Below are 22,642 nucleotides of genomic sequence, written 5' to 3'. Positions count from 1 at the left end.
CTCCCCAGATAGACGGCTTCCAGCAGAATACACAAGCCCCAGAGCGGCTGCCCATAAAACATAGAAACTATATAAATAACATAAATATTTTCTCATATCTCTTAGCTATATAAATTATTCTCTTTTGCCCTAAAAACTATATATGCGAGGTAGACAAAAAAAATACCCTGTGAGTGTTTCCCTTAAAGTTGTAGAAGGAGAGGTCCGTGGTCACTGGTCCCAGGGGCCCCAGCGGGGCTGAGGTGGACCTTTGGGGGCAATTGGAAGAGAAAGGGGTGGGAACAGGGAAGCAGAAGAGGGGAGATGGCTGCACAGGGAAGACCTCACAGGCCGAGGGGCCCTCAGAGCCTGACCCGTGCCCTTGGCCTGGTCAGTGTTAGTGGCCAACTGTGGCCACAGTCCCTCAGAGGCTACCCTTTATCTTCCTGCCACCCCGACACTGCCAGCCATGGACTTGGGATGCAGACGGCATGTTGGTGGACTGGGCGCCCTCTTCCTGCTGCCTTATGCCTAGGGCTGAGCCAGGGTGGAGGCAGGGTTGGGGTCTCAGAGGAGGAGGATAGAGGGGGCTGGCAGAGAGAAAGTCCCCTTGCGATTGGGGGGCGGAAGAAACTAGGGAAACAGCCCTCTGTCCTTTTTCTCTTCCTGCCAAGATGTGGGCCAGCTGCTTGGGTCAGCAAAGTCACTCTCGGGAGGGGCCTCAGGTCAATTTGGCTTCTCATCAGAGCCTCTGCTGCCAAAGATCCTTCCAGCATCCCTCCGGAGGCTGCCTGATTCACCGAAGACGGGGCAGCCTCTCCTCACCCTTGGAGATCACGGGGAGCCGCGGGGGCTTCCTCCTGGGCCTTGCACAGATGGTGTCTCAGCATTCGGCTGATTCTGAAGAGTTTCCTGTCTCAGCAAAGGGTCAGCAACTCTGGGTTCCGGGAGAAAGGAAGCTGACAGAGGGCGCGGCAGGGCCAGCAAAGCAGCCAAGGGCATCCCGAAGGAGGTCACTTCCTCCCGGCTGGCATCGGGCTCTGCTCTGGGAAAGCACACAGCTTCCAGCAAAGTGACCCCTGCAAGGTCTTGATCCTGAACCAGAGAGGTATGTGTCCCTGAATGAGAGCCCTCAGCCTGGCAGATCCAAGGGGTGTGCATGCATGTGGGGGGGGGGTGCCTGTGTGCACCCGTGTGTATGTACCATCCTCTCTCTCCTCCCTCTCAGGGCCTCAGTAGGCAGCAATGGAAAGGTCCACAGCATCAGAGGGAATTAGCAGTCACTTCTCTTCCTCAGGTAAGAGCCAAAGTGGGGGACCATTAGTAAATGAAGGGGTCCCCCAAGGCGCCAGGCTTAGCAAAGACTTTCCCACGCCTATAACGCTAGCCCTGGTAAAAATCTGAGTTAGATGAGTAGCTGTGAGTGTACAAACGTAACCGAATCAGAACTCATAAACCAAGTCTTGTGTATCACGAATGCCAGCTGCACTGGGGCCTCACAGCACAAGTGGACCCCGGTCACACTTACAGCTGGACTGACCCATCCCAGGCAGACTCCGGCCTTTGCTTCTGACTGACCCTGCCTCCCTGAGCCTTCCTGGCCCAGAAGCTCACCTCCCAACATCTTGCTGGCTTTAGGCCACTAATCCCAGGAATCGAGATGGCGGGATGCACCTCCTCTCCTCTCCAAAACCTCAGTCCTGCCCTTCTCTTGGCCTCCCTTATTTCCCTCCACATCCTTCCCACTCTGCCCTCCCGCTCCAAGTCCTCAACAAGGCTGGGGACCCTTGGGTTCAGGGGTGGGGCTCCCACCTTTCGAGTCGAGGGAGGGGAAGGCTGATGGGGCCCAGTGGGGAGAGGAACACATGTGCACTGGCATGTACATGGGTGAGTGCATGCACGCTGCGTGCACCTGCCCAGCGGGGCTGGCTGGACATCTGGGTGGCCTCGAGGTGGCCCGGTGCCATGCGAGGTCCTGGCAGAGTCCAGCTGCCACACTGGGCAGGGGGCCTAATGCTTACAGGTGTACACAAGCTCCTCCTGCACGCACTGCTGGCACTCCACGTAGCAACACCACTGCACCTGGCAGTGGCAGGAGAAGGCCACCAGGCGGCTCTGGGTGTCATAGCCCCGCCCGCAGCACAGGCTGCTGCAGCTGGCCTCCCGGGAGCACACCCTGCCCGCTGTGCCGGGCGAGTACTTGCTGGGCCGGCAGAAGCTGGGTGAGTCCTCCATGTAGACCAGGTCCCCGGGCCGTGGGGCCGGGCCCCTGGTGGAGCTGCCTGCTCTGGCCGGTGCCCACAGCTCCAGGCGGCCCAAGGCCTCGTTGGTGGCGCTGGACACCTTGACGGCTGAGTCGTGGCGCAGCTTTAACACCTGGCCTGTCTCGCGGAACGGGGAGAGCTGCTTCCAGCAGGTGCGCACGGCGCAGGAGCCCGACACGCCGTGGCACTTACACGTGGTCCTGAGGCCACTCTTCACGGCCTGCGAGGAGAGGCGGAAGGGAGGCGTGGTCAGAGACCCGGGCCCACAGACCCCAGAGCACCAACCCTGGCTGGGAAGCAACAGGAGGATGGGAAAGAGACAGGGGAAGGTCCCCATGGGGGGCGCAGATAAGACTCTAGCTGGCCCACGTGGCACCTTAGTGAAAACTAGCTCTAGGCGCCCCTTCCTCTGGGCAGAGACGGTCCTCACATCTTGGTAAGAGCAGTGTGGGCCGGATGTTAGCCCCAGCTCCTCCCCTGGCCCAAAGTCCTTGTGGAGCAGACAGCTTGCACAACTGAACACAGCAGCCCTGGTTTACACAAACTCAGTGATAAGGAAACAGAACACAGAACTCAATTTCTTAAAGAAATGGAGGCCTAGCCTCTCCCAGCTTTCTGGTCCGAGTAGACCTAGATAGCTTTTACCCTCCCGCCCTCCCACTACTGTGTGACCTCAGCCAAGTTCCTTCCCCTCTCTGGGCCTCCTCTGTCTTCTCATCTGTAAAATGGAGAAGGGACAGGGGTTGTACCAGGTCAGTTTTCAAACTACCTTGGCTTCTAGGACCTCCAGGAAGGCCAGTGCTTGGAATGGAGACCCTTCTCCAAACACGTTTCTGCCTCACCAAGGCCCCATCCTGAGCCAAGCTCCCACCTGCTGCCCAGCCGACAGTGATGTCCAGGATCCTTCCCTACTTCTTGGTACCTGGTAATGGTCCAGAATGGATGCCCAAGGAATGTTGGTTGCAAGGATGAGGTTCATCCTGGGCCAGCTCTGTGCGTGTGCTGGGGGCAGGGCGGATAATGGCCTCCTAGAGACCTCGCTCCGCAGCCCTGCACTCTGGCTGGGAAGGGCTTGGGTCACCCGGGAACGTGCTCACCTTGATGCCCACGTGGGTGTTGTGGGCATCTACCCGTGCCCGCAGGTCTTTGCTTCCTCTCTTGGGCCCCAGGAAGTTGTTCAGGAATTTGGTGCTGTACTTGAGGTTGTCGCCGCACACGCCCCACTGCCAGGCCTGCCGGCTCTCCAGGCCCGGAGAGTCATCACAGGTGCAACGCTCCATGCGCCCGGCGCTGCAGGCCCGGGCCAGAGTGTGCGTGAGGGCGGCCGAGGACACCGCGTACAGGAAGGCCGTCTCCTTGAAACCTGGGCCGGGCCCCGGGAGGATCGGGAGGGAGGAGGAGAGTGGGCTCAGGGGCTGTCTGCTGCCCTCTGAGGATACAGTGGGTGGTGGGGCCACTGTGGCGAGCAGGATGAAGGGCCTGTGAACCTGAGGGCACAGCTCAGGGCAGCCTCCCTGTCACCTGCACTTTAAACTCAGCATGCAAGTTGCTGTTTAAATGGAACTTCCAATTCCCAAGGGAGTGTGTGCCCAGGTTCTAAGGGCAGCAGGACAGGGGCTTCTCCTTCTACTAAACAGGTGAGAACACAGATGCAGAGAGAAGTGACACGGGCATCTGGCGAGTGGCGAAGGGGGTTAAACCATTGATCTTGACTCCAAGCTGATGTGTGAGCAAGTTGGACCACCCCGTTTCTGAGCCCCTGATCCTCTGAAATATGCTTCCTGATGCCTCCCAATGTCACCCTCTGCTACCTACTGGGGAGTCGACCCAATGACTGAGTGACCTCGGGTCTCCCACCTGACTGGTCCCAAACCAACCATCCACCCACTTCCAGGACAATCACAGCGCTTGCACTATGGGGTGCAGCCCAGAGCTGCACTACCTTCTACCTGCTCTCTGATATACCCGGGGTGCTTGTGACACTGAGGTGGGGGGGGCATCAGCTCTGCCCAGACGCTCCCAGCCACGGGGAACAGTTGCCTGAAAGAGGGTGGGCTGCTCTGATGCACCATCGCTCCATTTTTTGTCAAAAGCCCATTGATGCTTGGTGATAGTCACAGGATGACCTTTTCCCCCACTTGGGCTGAATGCTTTCTGAGGGAAGATGGGGTCTTGCTCGGCTCCATATCTCCAGCATCCAGCACAGTGCCTGGCTCACTGAGAGCCTCACCAGATGCTTAGTGAAATGATGGCCAAGTGGAGACATGGGGCGGGCAGGGAGGGAGGGAGGGAGCGTGGGAATGGAAGGGAGGGAGGGAGGGAGCGTGGGAATGGAAGGGAGGGAGGGAAGCATGGACTGATGCTTATGATCAACAAAGAAGCAGGTGAGTCAATGAACAAATGAAGTCTGTTGTTGGCCTGTGTCATGTCACTTGGCCAGCTATTAACTGCCATCCCTCCTTATCTGCTCTCATACCTTTGTGAGTGTGAGTGTGTGTGAGTGTGAGTGTGTGTGTGAGTGTGAGTGAGTGTGTGAGAGTGTGAGTGTGTGTGTGTGTGTGTGTGTGTATGGAGGCTGAGGGAAGGGACTGGGGGACCACCCATCTCATCTGTGGGCCCTTCCAGGAATGGGTTGTGCTCCTCCTCTCCTCTCTTGTGTCCTCCTTGCTCCCCTGCCCCCGCCGAACAGGGAAAAGCTAGGGCTCATTAGCTCCAGGACCCTTCTTACTCAGGACCGCGCTGGGCTCGTAAGGGCAACGTGGTCTTGGGAATGTTGGAGTGGGAAAGGCATCCTCCTCCTCACCAACCCTCCTCCCTCCCAGCCCTCCTCCCCCCAGCCCTCCTCCCCCCAGCCCTCCTCCGTCCCAGCCCTCCTCCCCGCAGCCCTCCTCCTCCCAGCCCGCCTCCCTACCTCTCTTGAGCAGCCCCGTCCTCCCCTCTAGGCTGCAGTTCCAGCGCTCATGCCGGAACTGGAACTGGCACTCGAGCAGGCTGAGGTGTGCGGCATCCTGCAGGGTCTCAGCCAGGCCTGGCTCCCGCCGGCAGAGCTGCTTCTGCCGGCGGGACAGCTTCAGGAGGTCACACTGCTTCAGGTGGGCCCCACCCTGTGCTGGGGCAGGGGCGGTGCCCAGACCCGGGAAGGGTGTCAGGACCTCCCGCCCGGTTAGGCTAGAGGGAGCAAGAGAGAAGGGAGACCAGTGACCCTTGGGTCGTGACAGGGGAGGAGGAAGGATGACAGTCTCTAAGAATGTGGGGCAGGTGAGTGGAAGGGCCTTCCTGGGGGCTGCACTATTCGCCCCTCTAGGAGGGAGGCTGGCCCCATGGGGTCATGCCCCCATTTTACAGAGCAGGAAACCAAGGTGCTTATAACAAGAGCTAGTGCAAGATCTCAAACCCAAGTTTTCCAGAAGCCAAAGTCTCTGCTCTTCTTACCCACCTTATTCCCCAAACTTGCCCAATCAGAAAAATCATCTGAGGTGCTTATTAAAAATACAGATGCCCAGGATCTATACTTAGCAATTCTGCTTCTCTTGGTCTGGAATAGGACCTGGGAATCTGTATATTTTCCACATTCCCTGGGCAGCTTTGGGGATCAAACATTGTACATAGCATTGGCTGCTGCCTGGTTTGTATGTTCCTAAGAGGGGCAGGCAGAGGGATGTCGACAGTAAGAAGACGTCCAGCCAATTTCCCTGGTATTCCTCTCTCCCTTACATTAGGTTGTTGCCCAAGTAATGCCATGCCAACCTAACTTGTTTCCATAATCCCCAGAGAGATCTTTAACCATCTGGCCACTCCATGCCTGTTACAAAAAGATACTTAGGGAATACCTGAATGGATGGAACGGTGGAAGGATGGAGAGATGAAGGGAGGAAGGAAGGATGGGTGGATGGACTGACAAGTGGATGAAGTTGAAGGAAGTATATTTTCATCAGGCCACCAGCTCCAGACTCTTTGCTCTACTATATCTGAAGTCCACGGATGCTGACGTCAGGCTGCCACGTTCCAGTGGCCCGTCACTTCCTAGCTGTGTAACCTAGAAGCACTGATTTTCTCCTCTGGAAAATGGAAAGTGTGATCCTCGCTACCTCCTGGGGCTGCTGGGAGGATTATTTGAAAAGTTACTAACCACAGGGCCTGGGACTTGCTGTTTCACTTTCCTGCTAGCTGGAGTTTCTCAAAACTCTTTCCTCTTGCAAGATGTTTTACTCTCTAAGCTGGGCAGAGTCTTCCCTTTGTACAGATAAGGAAACAAAGGTTTTACAAAGAGGCAGTGACTAACTTGAGTCTTACAGCAGATCAGCAGCAAGGTGGGGACTACAGTGATTTTTTTTTTTTTTTTTTTTTTGGCTGTGCCCCGCGGCATCGTAGTTCCCCCACCATGGATCGAACCCATGCCCTCTGGACTACAAATAGAGCTCACCCTCCCTCCGCCCAGAAGCGGTCCATGAGATGTTTCTCCCAGTTCAAAATATATGCTGTCCTGTACCCTGGCGGCCCTCGGAGTGGGTGAAATATACATCATTCTGGCACCCAGGCTGGAGGAAGCAGCCCCTTTCTGGAATTTGCTGGCCTTGTGGCCGTGGTAAAAGATCAAAGGTGGAACGAGGCGATGGCTCTTAAAGCTCCTGCTTGGATGGGGCCCTTGTCACTTGTGTGGCCAGGTCTGGGCTGCACCCCATCGTGCTCAAGGGCCCCCAGCCAAGGCAAGCCCTGTGGCCAAGCCCTGAGTGGTCAGAGAGGCGCACATCCCACAGAGCCAAGGGCGCGGCTCTCCTGTTTGGAGCCACCTGCCCCAGCCAGGACATCTGGCTGGATGCCACACCTTCCCCGTCCACCCCAGGGAGGGTGTGGGTCCTGGCCGGGTCCCAGCTGCCCCCAGAAAGTGCCCGTAGATCCCAAATCCATCAGGTGCAGCCAACCCAGTGTGGAGCAAATCTCGGAAACCCCCGAGCAGAGACAGATGCTATCGGGCTCCTCCTGGCCCAGCCTGGCCCTGGGCTCCCCTCCCAGACAGGGTGAGGGCAGGGACCCGTTAATCATTAATCTGGGGGCAAATGGGTAAATTTCCAGTCCACCAGGTCTACACCCAAACCCCTCCCTGCAGTCTGGCAGGAAACCCTTAGAGCTTGACCCTTGGCAGGTCCAGAGCAGAACCCAATGTCAACTCCAGCCCAGGAGACCCCACCCTGACTGACTTCCGGTGTGGAGGGCAGCTTGGGGGCTGCAGGAGCAAAGGGTGCAGCAGCCATCTAGCCCCTCAAATGTCTTCCTCCCCACACCAGGGACTGGTGTGAGGGGCAACTTCTGTTCATGCAGTTCTTGTGTTTCCCTTGTAGTAGTGATTAACAGATGAGAGAACGAGCAGGGAATGATGGGAATTTTGGCCAACAGGACAGCAGATCCTTCAAGGATCAAATTCCATTATAAGAACAATAGCTATTATTTTTATATCATTATAGCTATATTATATAATATATAATGTATAATTTATATTCTATTATATAATATTATTTACCACGGGGTTTTTTTTGGCCATGCCATGTGGCTTGTGGGGTCTTAATCCCCTGACCAGGGATTGAACCCAGGCCCAACAGTGAAAGTGCCAAGTCTTAACCACTGGACCATCAGGGAACTCCCTTAGCTACCACATTCTGAGTGCTTATTACTAAGCCCTTTAAATTACTCTTTCAGACACCTGTTGGGTTGGCTGCCTACCTGTTCCTTCTATCTACATGGTTACCCTGTCGGCCATTTTATACCATATGATCTTGCTGCTCTGGCCTGCTGATTGGACCACTGAGGATCACATGACCCAAGCTGGGCCAATCAGTTCTTTCTCTGGAAATTTGGAATTTGACTTAAGAGAGCATACATTTGCTCTCTCTCTTTCTTTGACTTAAGACAGCATACAGTTGTTTTCTCTTTCTTTGAGCTTGTAACTCAAGAGATAGAAAGCTGGTCCAAAGAGAGAGAAAAAGAGTGAACCAAACCCATAGAGAGGAACAGAGGTGAAAATGGGAGGGAGAATTGGGGGAGCTTTTCAGCCCCTGGCCCCAGAGTCTCCCTGTGGTCATCTCTGTTCTTACTTGAGACACTCCTATCTGTAGAACAATGTCAAGGCTGAGAGTCAGTTTGTCTAATTAAGGGTGCCGTCCCTGGTCACCACCTTCTGACAGCTGTGGAGTACCAGCACACCCTACGCTGCACTTGTGAGCCAGGCTCGGCAAACACATTTTCCTCCCATCAACAGGCCACTATTTTTTTAATTTCGTGTAATAGACCCTGTGATTGATGGCCCCAGGAGTCCAGTATAAAGTCGGTTAATTTTATTAGCAGTAATGACACTTAGTAGCGATTAATGGTCAGGAAAGGCAGCCAACCGCACAGGAGCTTCAGGCCATACTGGGCCCTGGTCTGCCCAGGGCTGCTCTCCAAAAAGGCCCCCTCACACTGCCTCAGGGGCCCCCATAGGACCTAGGAAGACAACCGAGAGACATACCAGGACCCAGTTTCCCTTTCATTTGTTTTCTATGTTGCACTCTGGGACCATTTTTTCTTTGAAGAAATAGTGGCAGGACATCAAACTTAGAAAATACCTCAACTGATTTCCTTAAACAGTGCTAGTAAATGCTCTGACACATGCCCTGTGGCTGCCATGGCATCTGCTAGAGACGGTTTCTTCTTGGACCTCAGAAGAATTCTAGGTGTTGCAGGTTCCAATCGGTTCCGGGGTCCGTGGGCATGATCTGTTCCCATTGAAGAAATCATTCTATCTGGCACTCCAAGCCTGAGAACCCCACCCACCAAGCCCTTCTGCAAAAATCTCTACATGTTAGTTGCATCTTGAGGGTAAGATGTACAACCAGAGAAGATCGAGTGAGCTTTGTTGAGCCTAAGGTAATCCAGACAAAATCTGGGGTTTTAATGAAGATACCTCCCCATGGTCAGGTGGGACGCTATCAGTCAAGCAAGCGAGCGCTGTTCTGGACTGAAGAGCAGAGGACAAATAACCTGTAAACTTGCTGATTACCCTTCTGGGCTGAGGGATAAGAGCACCTGCAGGCTCCTGCCTGACTCAAGTGCCCCTGAGCCACCTGGGACCAACCCTTCCCCATCAGTTGCACCTGCTTTGGCCCAGCTGGTCTGTCTCCCCAGTTCCTGTTTCCTGTCGGGCTCTCCCAGGTTGACTTCCAGCCTCTTTTGTCCCATTAGGAAAGCAACCACCCCACGTGACCGTCTCCGTTCACCTCCCTTCTTTGCCCCCAGCCTGTGCCCCTCTGTCCTTTGCACCCTCAGCCCATGGCCCTTGGTGGTCAGGTCGATAAGACTGGAAGCCCCCACCTTCACACAATGAGATGCCTTTGGCTTTGACCCCAGAGCCTCCCCAGCCACTTCCCAGGCCACCACATCTCCCTCCAAAGTGGGAAAAGTCATGGGTGCCCCTCCGGACTTCATCTCACATCCCGCGCCCCCAGACCCCCTCTGTCCATGCCTGGTCTTCCCCGCCCATGCCTTCTTTCACCCTGCGCAAGGCTCACACCATCCAGTTTTGGCTAAAGCTGCCCCATCTGGGATGACCTTGAAGGAAGCAAAAGTAGGTTCTCCCAGGCTTTGGGGAAGCCTCCCAGGAGACTGCTTTGGTCTATGGTCAACAGGACACCAGGGACCAGCGAAGCCCTGAGCAGAACTAGAGTTCACCCTGGAATGATCACCCAGCACTTGCTAGAGTGTGGGGACCAAAGGACCTCAGGCCCCCAAGGCTGTTCTGGCCCGGGTAGTCTGGTCCCAGGTCTGCCCTCACTCACTGGTGACCCCAGGGATGTCCACTCACCCCCTGAGCTCATTCTATCTAACAAATACACCTTGACTAGTGGGAGAGCATGACTGGAGCTTCAGTTCAAATCCCACCTCCGCCTCTTACTAGCTGTTCTACCTTGGGCAAGGCACTTCACCTCTCTGTGCCTGATCTGTGAAATGCAGATAATCACAGGACCTGTTTCACATGCTTGTTGTGAGGATTAAATGAATGAACATCTGTAGAGCTCTTAGAACAGTATCTGGCACACGGTAAGCTCCAGGTAAGTGTCATTCTTAAGCATCTACTACGTGCCAGGTGCTGTGCTGGGTGCTGGGACACACACTCATAACCTCAAGGAGCTCACAGTCTGGAGGGAACTTGGCTGGATTCAGAGCACTGCAAACTCTCCCCAGACCCCAAGGGGCAGGGAAGGAGAAGGCTCTGAACCAGCCCAAGTCCCAGAGGAACAATAGCTGCTCAGGGACCTGGATCAGATCTCCTAACACCATCTGGGTAAGACCCTGACCTCAGCCAGTCCCCTCCTGCCTGCAGTGGGAGGCCCGGGGTGGAGAGGTGGCTGAAGGAAGCTCTTGGGAGCTCTCTGGAGAAGGCTCGGCAGGTGTAGAGCACTTCCCATCACCTGGGGGTGCCCAGGTTCTGTTCTCCCACCCCCACCCCCATCCCTGTTTCTGCTCGAGAGGGTCTGATGGTTCCAGAGGAGACCGCCCCTGGGATGTGGGTGGGTGAGCAGGTGGGTGGCACAGGACAAGACTGGCGGTTCCCAGGACACCAGGTAATGCCAGCCTGTCTGGACACTTAGCTGGAGGGACCAGGAGCTTTTCCTGGCACCAGGGCTGGTGCCAACTGCAGGCAGCTACCTGGGAACCAGGAAAGCCTTGCCCTGCCTGGAGCATTGGCCTTGGCCCCGCAAAACCCTATTAGATGCTCCGATAACAGGCTTCCTCCGCTGCAGGGCCATTTGCATGGTAAGTGCACCTTTTGTGCTTTCATCTCAAATATCTCAGCCCACCTCTCCCGCCCTCACTAAATCCCCCTACACACACACACACACACACACACACACACACACACACTGACACTTACACTCCCCACCCCCACCTGCCCTCTCCAGTCCCCACCTCTTCCCAGCAGGGGAGAGTTAGTGAGGACAGTGTCTGGCCCAGGAAAAGAGGGCACATGGCTCCGGGCAGTCCTTCTTCAGACAGGGGGCCCCCTCCACACCCCTGGCTCCTCTCCCCTCCTCCCGTCATCTGAGGGGCCCCGAGGTTTACTCTGCTGAGAAGCACATCCCTCTCTCCATCCTTCAGACTCCTCTCTCCTTGACAAGACTCACTGTCACCTCATACGTCCTCCATGAGGATGTCCTTACTGAGCAGCCTTAATGGCAAATTTGGCAGGTACCGTTTCCCACTTTTCCTCCAACTCCCCCTCCCCCATCCCTTCACTCACTCTTTTATTTAAATATCAATATTGAGCATCAGCTTCAGGCCACAGAAGACCAAAACAAACCAGACTGCTCACTACATCCCTGTCCGGGTCTCAGCCTTCCTTTCCTCCCCACCTCTTAGCCTCAGAACCCACCTTGAGGACTGAATCAGCACACCTCCCCGCCCCCCACCAGCCCACCCCTGGCTCAGAGAGAAAAGAGACTGGCCCAGCTGTGGGCTTTATCTCTCCCAGAACAGCTCCACTTCCTGTTTTGCAGCCGCCCACTGGGCTGCCTGCTGAGGATGGCATCGTGGAGACGGGTGCGCAGGAGCTAAGTGGGCAGCAAGCAGGCCGCCCAACAGGCTTGCTTTGCATCTCAACAATCTTGGGTATTTAGAGCCTGGCTGGTGCAACATCTGTGGAGGAAATGCTTCCCCCTTCCTCCTCCTGTCTTCCTGCCACTCCGCTCAGGCTCAGGCTGAAGCTGAGGAGGGGAAGTCTGTCCCTGGCATGGATGGATCAGGTGGCACAGTGACCATGGAGGGTACCAAAGTCACTCCTGTGCAAAGGAAGCCCTCCCCTTCACAAGTCTGGGATGATAAGCATCTCCCCCACTTCCCTGGCTGGGTCCAAATGTACACCACTTGAGTCATGATATTCTAGGGCTGGGGAAACCCTTCAGGATCACCCAGTCCAGAAATTTTGCCCTGATGGCTTCTGGGAGGTACCTCAGAGGCTTCTGCAGTGCAGGCAGGAAGGCAAGAGGTTTGCCAAGTATGCAAGTCTCTGCTTTGATCTGTCTGGTGCCCTGGAAGTTCATGTAAGATTCTTGTCCAAGATGATCCACTGAATTAGTGGCAGGGCTGGGGCTGCACCCCCGGTCTCCCGATTGCTTCCATCAAGATTGGCGGTCTCTGCTTTCAGTTTTAATGTAACACTTCAGGGAAGCAAAAGCAGCCTTCACCATGGTAAATGTCTACGGTGATCGGAACGCAAGGCTGGTAGGATTGAAGGGAAGGAAGGCTGGTCAGGACTCCTCTGGCCCCCTGAGCAGCTGAAAGGAGAGAGGACCCTGGTCTAAAACTCAGTTTCTTTTCAGCCAAGAGTCAGAAATAAAGCTTGGAGCAGTGGCCTGCCAACTCATATTGAAGTGTGAGAGTCTGATATAACAATGCCAGTACCTGAGAACATACTTTGCTAGACAGAGGAAGCTCAAAGGAGAGAGTGTGGGATCAGGAAGAGAAGAGAGAAAAGGGAAGTCTGGGGTGAGGAAAGGAAGGGGAGGAGAGGAGGGGGGCTGGAAGCCTTAAGATAAGCTTCCCCAGCTTCTTGGGTTCACAGGCCCAGCCCTGACCCAGGGGAGGAGTCGTTTAGGGGACACAGCATGGGGACGGCAGGGAAAGGCAAGTAGTCGCTGAGGCCGTATCATCTTGGGGCAGCCAACGCCCACACCCAGCTCTGCCCCGACCATGGGATCCTGGCTCATGGGCTGGCCAACTTTGGCCAAGTTTTTTTTTTTTTTTTTAGCGGTACGCGGGCCTCTCACTGTTGTGGCCTCTCCCATTGCGGAGCACAGGGTCTGGACGCGCAGGGCTCACGGGCCCAGCCACTCCGCAGCATGTGGGATCTTCCCGGACCGGGGCACGAACCCGTGTCCCCTGCATCGGCAGGCGGACTCTCAACCACTGTGCCACCAGGGAAGCACTGGCCAAGTTTTTTTAACCATGATAAGTTGACCAACTAACCAGCTTGGCAGTCTCTTGGGTGGTCATCCTTATTCCTGTGGACAGGCAGGCTCAGGCTGGGCTGTGGGCCCTGGGAGGGCCTGGCCCCTGGTGAATGCCTTGTGTGTGATCACCCTGTGATGTGGACAATTCCACTGTTTACATATGCTCTTGGAGGAGATGTCCCATGCTGCAGATTCCATTTGTCCTCCTGCAGGTCCCAGGGATGGCTCATGCCCCTCCACACCCCTCCCCTCAGTCCTAAGGATAGCAGGAACCTCCAGCCTGGTCAAGGAGCCACTCCCTGAGTATGCCTAGTGAGGGCCCGAGTGGTCAGGACAGCCCGAGGGTATAGATGGAGTTATAAATGGCTTCCCTGAGAATACAGCAGGGTCCTCCAGAGCAGGACCAGGACAACTTCCCACCTTGGAATCTCCTGGATGCAGAGCCAACCAGGGTTGGATCAAAGGGCCCCTCCCCTCATGCCAGGCCATGCTCTTCCTTGTCTTCCTGCCATGGCTAACTCAGTCCAACCTCCATGCCTTTCTTCATGTTGTAATTGCTACCTGGGTTGCCTTTCCCGGTCTAAAAGCCCTCGTGGATCCCCTGGACTCTTATAACCACAGCCTTTTTCAACACTTGACTCAAAAATGCAGGGAATGGGAAAGGTGATCCTGAGGCCCTATTCAGCTCTAGTAGCCTAAGATGCTTGTCTGCCTCTTCCAGGAAGTCCTCCTTACTTGCCAGCCCCATCCCACTCTAACCATCCAACTTCTTTGTCTTCTCCCAGTTTTTCGGATGTAGTACCATTAGTTCTGCACGGCTCACTTATTTTCTTCCTCCTCAGGGCTGTATAGACAGTCTCTCCAAATAGGCCGTAACCCCCTTGGCAGAGGTCCTGGTTTCTCATCCCCTGAGGCACCCCCATCCCCAACCCAGGCACCTGCTGACTGCATACATCCCTCAGGTGTTAACTGCCAGGCAGAGTATAGCTCCAGGCTCTCCCTCAGTCCCCTCCACTCCCAGGTCTAAACCACTGGCCTCCCTGCCGTCTCACTCCCAGGCTGCAGGGGTTACCTAATATCCCCCCAACCTCACCACCAAACCTTCCCAAGCTCAAGCCTCGAAGGCTCTGGAAGGGCGTGGCTCTGGAGGGGCGTGGCTCTGGAGAAACTTCCCTGTGGCCATGCCTGCCTCAGCCCTCAAACTGGGATCTGGACCGACCCAGATCTCAGGGCAGTCTGGCCTCGGTCAGTCAGACCCTGACTCCTCTGACCAGCTTAGCCCCTATGGGGACAGGGAGAGCCAGGCTGCTTCGCTCTGAACCCCAGTTTCCGGGGATAAGCTGTGCTTGGGCAGCCAGAGCCTCCCTCTGATACACAGTGAGAACTCGGTCCAGGTCTTTCTTTAAAACTCAATGTACCCAACCTCTCGCGATGACACGTGACAGGTTCACAAAATTTTATCCAAGATTCTGGACTCCAGAAATCTCCGACAACTACAATTTTGGGGTACAGCTGTGGCGAACTCGTATGGCAGCAAGACTTGACCTGAACCAAAGTGAGAATATTTATGGTCTATATTTATCCCAACACGTAGATGTTTTTCCTGCAAAAATAATCGTGTCCGATTACTGGGGGCCGCCCTATACCTTGCTAGGGATATGATGTTATACGTGGTATGCGTATTGTATTATCTTGCTAAAATTGAAAACTCCTGAAATCTGAAACACATCTGGCCTCAAAGGGATTGTCACTATGGGGAAAGCAGACCTTCTCTGCTCTTGCCCTAAAACTAGTCTCTTTGGAATTTCCAAGACAGACTGAACATGGTGGTTTGATTTTCTCTTGACTCTTTGAGACTCTTCACCCTCTCTCTTCAGTCTCTCCAGTGAGAGGGTCTGGGCTTGAGGTGTCTGCCCCACCCCCAGCTCATCTCTGCTGCCCCCAGGATTCCCATGGAAGGCCAGGTGTGGTTGACTTCCAGAGTCTGATGGGGGCTAGTGCCTGCTCTCTGCTTTGCTTCCCACTCCTATGCTGACAGAGGCCGGGTCGTGGCCAAGCAGCATGTGCCTGAGAGGGCCATGCAGAAAGAGCAAACATGATGGGGCAGAGAGGGAGGTTCTGGGGGCGAGGAAGGGTCAGCAAAAGGGAGAGGGGACTGCCCACCCTGACACTCACTGTGGACCAGGAAGCAATGCTAGGGACCGTGGGTGGAGTCAACCAACAACAGGGCCCCAAGACTTCCACTTAAAGGGCTCTATGCACGAATCGGAGACGTGAGCACATAAAAAATTAGGTAACAAACCAAGAGTTGAAGACATGCAGTGCGAGAGATACCTACGACGTACGCCAAGTGAGAGATGTAGGCTACGGGGTGGAGGGCTCAGAGGGTCAGAGCTGCCCAGGGGAAGGCAGGCCTCAGCTGGTAGTCAACAGGAGCAGGAGGCAGGGTTGAAGAGGTTGGCTCCGGGTTCTGACAGACTAGAATTCAAATCTAGGTGCTGCCCGCCACTGGCTCTGTGACTGTGGGCAAGGCACTTGGCCTCTCTGAGCTTCCCCCCACACCCCCACTCACCTGTAAATGAGGATAATTCCACCAGCATTTACCTCCTGGGATGTCACAATGGTTAAATGAGATTATGCACATAAAGGGCTGCATATAGGAAGGATTCAAATTATATAACGACTGGATAAAGATGAAGAGAGGAAGGAACAGATGTCAAAAAGATACTCCTTAACCTGGGATGCTCTAAGATGGGCCACTAGATTTCCTGGACTCCATACATGTGGAGAGCATTTCAGCACTTTTATATACATAAAACCCTCATAACGACCCTACAAGGTAAGGATAAGCCCATTTTATAGATGGGAAAACTGAGGTCAGAGCAGTTAACTGACTTGCTCTGGGTCACAACTAGTAAGTGGTTGGCTGGAGGATTTGAACTCGATCTGTGTGATTACAAGTCTAGCGCTCCTTACACTATAGCAGGGCATTAGGCTGGCTCCCATCCTGCTCAGGCTGATGCCAGGGTGAGGGTCTCCCTCACAGCACCTGGCCCACCTCCTCCTGAGCCCAACTTCTACCTGAGCACACAAGCCTAAAGGCACCAGGACCTCTCTTCCTTAGGAGATTCCAGCCCAGGTGTCCCCCAGACCCCTTGCTTCTCTCTCCTCTGTTTCCTCCCCACTCAGCCTCAGAAACTCCACCACCGGCCACTGAGGAGGCTGGTTTGACCCCAGCTCTAGAGCCCAGCTCCTCATGGGTTACAGCTGAGCCCAGAGACAAGCTAGCCTAAATTCCTTCCCCCAATACAATGATTCTTATCAGTGATGTTTGGCTTGCAATCTACCACCCCAAAGCAGTAAAATTTCTTTTACCCTTTCTTCCCTCCAACCGTGTTTTTCTCAGGACCCAGTCAATTCCTAAAACTGTTTTTAAAAAAACATCCAAATACATAAAACACTTAGGAATAATTTTTTAAATGTTTGCAAGACCTATACACTGAAAATTACAAAACACTGCTGAAAGAAATCTTAAAAGCCCCCAAAAGAGAGATATGGGCAGTTTATAAACCTGAAGACTCAATATTGTTAGAATGCCAATCATCTATAAGTTGATTTATAGATGCAATGCAATCCCAGTCAAAATCCCAGCAGTGCTTCCTGCAGATAGTGACAAGTTGATACTAAAATTTATGTGGAAATACAAAGGATCTAGAGTAGCCAAAACAATTTTGAAAAAGGACAGAACTTATAGCACTTGGTTTCAAGACTTACCATACAGCTACAGTATCAAGACTGTGGCATTGGCCTAAAGATACACTTATGGAATAGAGAGTCCAGAAATAAGCCCTCATATATTGGGTCAATTAATTTGCAACAAAGATGACGATGAAAAAAGGATCATCTTCTTGACAAATGGTGCTGGAACAAGTGGATATCTACATGGAAAACAATAAACTTCAACATTTACCTCACACCATCCACAAATATTAACCCCAAAAGAATCATAGATCCGAGTGTAAAAGCTAAAACTAGGAAGTTTCTAGAAGAACACATAGGAGGAAATCTTTGCAGCCTCTAATAGGCAGAGATTTCTTGGATGAGACACACAAAAAGCACAAACCATACAAGAAAAAGTTCAAAAGTTGTACTTCATCACAATTAAAATCTTCTGTTCTTCATAAGATAACAATAAGAAAATGAAAAGGCAAGCTACAGACAGGGAAAAAATATTGCCAATACTTTCTGACAAAGGACTTATATCCAAAACATGTAAAGAACTCTTACAACTCAATAAGACAAATAACCCAATGAAAAAGACATTCAAATGACCATATGATCCAAATATCCAGTCCTAGATATGTATTCAAGAGAAATAAAAACATATGTCCACAAAAAGGGATGTACATGAATGTTCATAGCAGCTTTATTTGGAATAGCCCCAAACTGGAAACGATCCAGATGTCCATCAACTGGTAAATGAATAAACAAATTGCAGTACATGCATGCAGTGGAATACTACTCAGCAGGAAAAAAGGAATGTGCTACCGATACATTCAACAACGTGGATGAATCTCAAAAAATTATTTTGAGCAAAAGAATTCATACACAAAAGGCTATATACCATATGATTCCATTTATATGAAACTCTACAACGGGGGCAGCTGGTGGGAGAGTGCTGACTGCAAAGGAGCACAAGGGATCCTTTGGGATGATGGCACTGTTCCATACAGCAATTGTGGTGGTGGTTACACAGGGTATACATTTGTTAAAACCCAAACCGTGGGGGCTTCCCTGGTGGCGCAGTGGTTGAGAGTCCACCTGCCGATGCAGGGGACATGGGTTCGTGCCCCAGTCTGGGAGGATCCCACGTGCCGTGGAGCGGCTGGGCCCCTGAGCCATGGCTGCTGAGCCTGCGCGTCCAGAGCCTGTGCTCCGTAACGGGAGAGGCCGCAACAGTGAGAGCCGCGCGTACCACAAAAAAACCCCCAAAAAAACCCAAACCGTGCACTTAGAATACATGCATTTTATTGCATGTAATGTTGATTTGGAAAAAAAATTAAGGTTGTGTTTTTCTTCTTCACAATGATGACACTTCCACAACCTAAGAAGATGGTTAGAACCCTAGCAACCACCAAGAGTGAGCCTGTACTGAGCACTTAGTATGTGCCAGGCACCCTACCAGGCCCTTTCATTCATTGTCTGAATTAAGCCTCACACCAGCCTTTAGGATGGGTATTATCATCACCCAAAGCTCAGACAGGTTAAGACATGTGCCTGGAGTCACACAGCTAGCAAGAGGCAAAACCAGGATTCAAACTAAGTTCTAGATGACTCAAAAGCCTGTGCTTTCATAAACGGATGTGTACCATCCCTAGATAGGAAAGAAACCCAAACAGGGCAGAGGTCACACATTTAAAAAGCACCATCAAAGTCAACTACGATTTTAAAAGCTGCATCCGCAGGAACTATTTCTAGATACAAAACTCACTGAGATGACTTTTGACAAGGCCTAACATACACCCAGCTCATCACATAATACAGTGAGTGTTCATTTCTAAAACACCACAGAACTTAAGATTTGCAGAATTCCCAAGCCATTTGAGCCAAGACATGAGCTCGTGAGTAATCCTAGACTTCCAAGCCAGGACCAGCTGGTTAGGGAACATTAGGACCTCCAGATGCTAAAGACCTTGAAGGCAAGTGACTCGATCGTGGACAACACTGAGAGTGGTCCAGAGCCAGGACAAACCTGGTCCACCTTCCATCCCACTGTCATCGTGCCATCCTCTGGGAGCCCACCTGATACCCGAGCAGGGCTCAGTGCATCCTATCTCACTGCTGAGGACAGAGGAGAATGCTGTGACCTCACCCATCCCACTACAGCCAAGAATCTGACAGATTTAACCAAGTAGGGGCGGGGGCAACCCTCTACCTCCTCACCCTCTGCAGCTCCTTTGCAGCTGCAGCTCTCCTGGGTGACCACACAGTATTAGCTCTAGTGGCTAATACTCTCTGTAGAACAAAGAGTCCAGATTGGCGGCAGGACCTGGTTTCTATCCTGCCTCTCCCACTAGCTTGCTGTGCGACATAGCGTGAGTCACTGAAACTTTCTCACCCTCAGTTTCCTTTCGGGAACTATTTACACCCATCCTGTATACCTCAAGAATGGGTCTGAGGATTAGATGGCAGAGGGGCTGAACAAGAAAATTATCTGTAAACTGCAATACTAGTTACGTTATTATCGGCATCACCAGAATTAGGTGCTAGGCTCAAGCAAAAGCACCAGAAGCAGTTGCTGGCTCACTGATTTGGGGATGACGGTTCCTTCATCTGAAAAATAGGAATAATAATACATGACCTGCTTGAAGCAGGGAGTTAGACCAGAGAAACTTTGGGGGTCACTTCCAACTCTAAAGCCTGACTCTATGATCTTAAAAACCCCAAGAAGATTGGCCTCACCTGCTCTCCTGATGTCTGAATTTTCTTTTATCAGGATGCCAAAACACTTGATCTTATAATCAGAAATGAGACTTCAGATGCAAATGACCTAGAGGGGGGAGAAGCACATTGCCTCACATTCTCACTACAGTGTTATAGATTCCTTCCAGAGAGCGAATTCGGATAGTACGATGGAAAACCTGGCCTAACTGAGTCGTGAAAGGGCTTCCTCAGTGAGAATTCGGGCTGCATCCTGTCTGTTCTCTGAGACCAAACACAACAGCACAAAACCCCAGTTTTAGCTTATTCTCTGAACATTTTTCCTCCTCCCCAGACTGGGGTGGTGGTGGCTTGAGTGTGTTTTGCCAGCTCTGTCCAGGGGGGCTCACGACTTGGAAGAGGTTCCCTCTCAGCCCCAACCCATGCCTGATCCACCATCTCCCTTTTCATTTCCAAGACTGCCCCCTTGCTCACGGTCCTCAAATTCTAAACCTGTGCACTGCCACAAACTCCTTTCCCTTCCAACCACACCAGGCTGGGTGATTCCAGCTTCCTGGAGCCCCTCTCCTCCCATCTCATCTGGCCCTTGCCCCATCCTCAACCTCTAAACCCAAGCAAACACAAGGATTGTGAAAATGAGCTGATATCCAAGAGGATGCAGGCACCATTTGTCCACACCCCTCTCCTGCCCCCACTCTCCATTCCAGCTCAGAAACCCCTGCTGGGGCTGGAATATCAAGACACTGTATCTCCTTAATAATTAGTAACATTAGTTGAGCATTTACTATGTGCCAGACCCTGTTCTAAGTGCTTTACATGTACTAACTCACATGATCCTCATATGAAATAAGCACTATTATTCTCATTTTAAGGATAAGAAACTGAGGTACAGAAAGGTTAAGTGACTTGGCCAAGAGCACACAGCTAGCAAGCAGATGGATTGGGGATTGAGCCCAGAGTCTGTGCCCTATAACCATTTTATCCTGTCTGCTGAGGCAGGAGCAGTGCCTTTTCAAGACTGAAATCATTGGGAAACGAACATGAATGCACAGTGCTCTTGAAGTGGATAGAGAGGCTCAGTCATATCAAGTTTAGCCCCTTCTCTGTACAAAAGGGAACAATGAGGCCAGAGACTAAGTGATCTTCCCAAGTCACCAGCAAGCTGAGCCCTGAGCTAGGGTCTGGGCTGATGCCACCTGCTATATATTTCAGGAGCGGCCACTGCCCACAGCCAAGGCATGTTTTAACCAGGGGTCATGACCTGGAAATTAGCCCACAGCCCTTATTCCAGCCTGTGCAGGACCTCTCAGACCCTCTCAGACCCTTATTCGCCCCCCCCCCCCCGCCAGGTCCTTAAGAGCAGTCTCTGGCAGGTCACTTGCTTGGTGGTTTTTGTTTTTTGGTTTTTGTTTGTTTGTTTTTGCCTTTGCTGGGGTCAGACTGTAAACCTCATCTTGATTTGGGGTGAGGATCACAAAAAGTGCCATGATTTAAAGTAAGAGACTGTATATATTTAGAACAGGCTTTGGGTGGAGGTCAGGAAAGTCCCTTCACACCCACGACCCCATCTCCCACCCCAAGTCCCTGCAATTCAGGGTCAGAGAAGGAGGGACAATTGCCCTGTAACTTGCTCTCCAAACACTGCCCACTCCCACCCATTCTCTCCCCAGTTGTCACCCCCAACTCTGACCCTCCTTTTCCAATCATGTATACCGCCTCCCCTCTTACTCTCTTCGTCATTCTCCTGAGAAGTCACCCGACGCCAGGTCTGAGATTTGGTTGGGTTTCCCCCACAGACGGTTCCCTCCCGCTCTCCAGCTGACACTCCCCACGGTCCGCAGGTTCCCCCATCCCTCTTGGATCAGCGCGATCCCCTCCCCCAGCCTCGGTAAAAACCCACCCCACCCAGCCAGCCAGCCCTCCGGGTCTCCGCTCTGCGGGGCGAAGGCAGAGGGTCGGGAGGGAGCCCCAGGCAAGGACGGGTGGCTGGACAGAGCCCAGGATGGGGGCGGACAGGGCACCGAGTGAGGATCCGAGAGGGCATCCGAGCGCGGGAGGGACGCCTTGGACAGGCAGGGACAGGGAGCCCCGGGGAGGACGGGGACAAGGTGCGAAACGCCTGCAGAGTCCGGGAGCTTGGGTGGGGGTCTGAGACCCGGCCGAGTGGGCGGGATGAGGTCTCGGACAGGACGGGGTGAGAAGAGCGGCGGTGAAGGGGACCAGAGCTCGGACGCTAGAAGGTGGGATCCGGGTCCGAGTCGGGGAAGCCAGAGAAGGAGTTCTGGGCGCGAACTCCGACCCCGAGATGGGGCTGGGTATCACCGGGGCTAAGGTCTGAGTTCGAGATCCCGCCGGGGCCAGGGCCAGCGGAAGGGAAAAGTTGGCCTTGCTGCAGCGGGAGGAGGGGAAGGCAGGCGGGCCGGGGCGCGGCGGGCACTGACCCGAAGTAGGCGGCGGCGGCGGCGGCGGGCAGCGCCAGCAGGCAGAGCGCGGCCAGGGCCAGCGCGGGCGGGGGGCGCATGATGCCGGCGGCGCGGCGCCCTGTCGCATCTCCTCGCGCCGCTCCGCGCTAGCAGCGCCGCCACCAGCCGCCCGCGGGGCTTTAAACCCCGGAGGGGCGGAGCGGGCGGGCGGACAGGAGCGGCGCTGGCTGCGCACCCCCGCAGGCGGCGAGCCCCCCGCCTCATTGGCCCCGCCGGCTTGCCCCGCCCCGTCGCGGGTGGGGCCACCGCCCCGGGTCCGCCCCCGCCCCGCCCCCAGCTCCCGCGCCCACCCTCCCCAGGTGAGAGCTCACCTGACGCTGTGCGGGCCTGGAGACGCGGCGGCTGAACGTGAAGGTCCCGCGCCTGGAGAGGCGAAGATGGGGGTACGAGCCGGGGACCAGGGAGTTTTTGCCCCTCCGGGCGGGGTGCAGGCACACGCAGGATACCTTCCCCCAAAGAACAAGGGGGCGTAGAAGGAGGGAGGCGCCTGGAGTCT

General features: G+C 53.8%; 1 protein-coding gene across 1 annotated transcript; it reads right to left on the bottom strand.

Annotated features, from left to right (window-relative positions):
* Nucleotides 1-1,989: 1,989 nt before the first annotated feature.
* On the bottom strand, nucleotides 1,990-22,190 carry WNT9B (Wnt family member 9B; the record flags this gene model as incomplete). Its single annotated transcript, XM_082678938.1, has 4 exons — nucleotides 22,105-22,190; nucleotides 5,155-5,411; nucleotides 3,341-3,606; nucleotides 1,990-2,463 (listed from the first exon to the last, which is right to left on the bottom strand). The coding sequence occupies exons 1-4, from the start codon at nucleotides 22,182-22,184 to the stop codon at nucleotides 1,990-1,992; spliced, it is 1,077 nt and encodes a 358-aa protein (XP_082535064.1). The 5' UTR covers nucleotides 22,185-22,190.
* Between the last annotated feature and the right edge of the window lie 452 nt (nucleotides 22,191-22,642).

This window comes from Grampus griseus, assembly GCF_964374135.1.
Source record: "Grampus griseus genome assembly, chromosome: 20".
NCBI lineage: Eukaryota > Metazoa > Chordata > Mammalia > Artiodactyla > Delphinidae > Grampus > Grampus griseus.
Note: the sequence above shows the minus strand (reverse complement) of the source record. Positions and strands in the feature narration are given on the sequence as shown.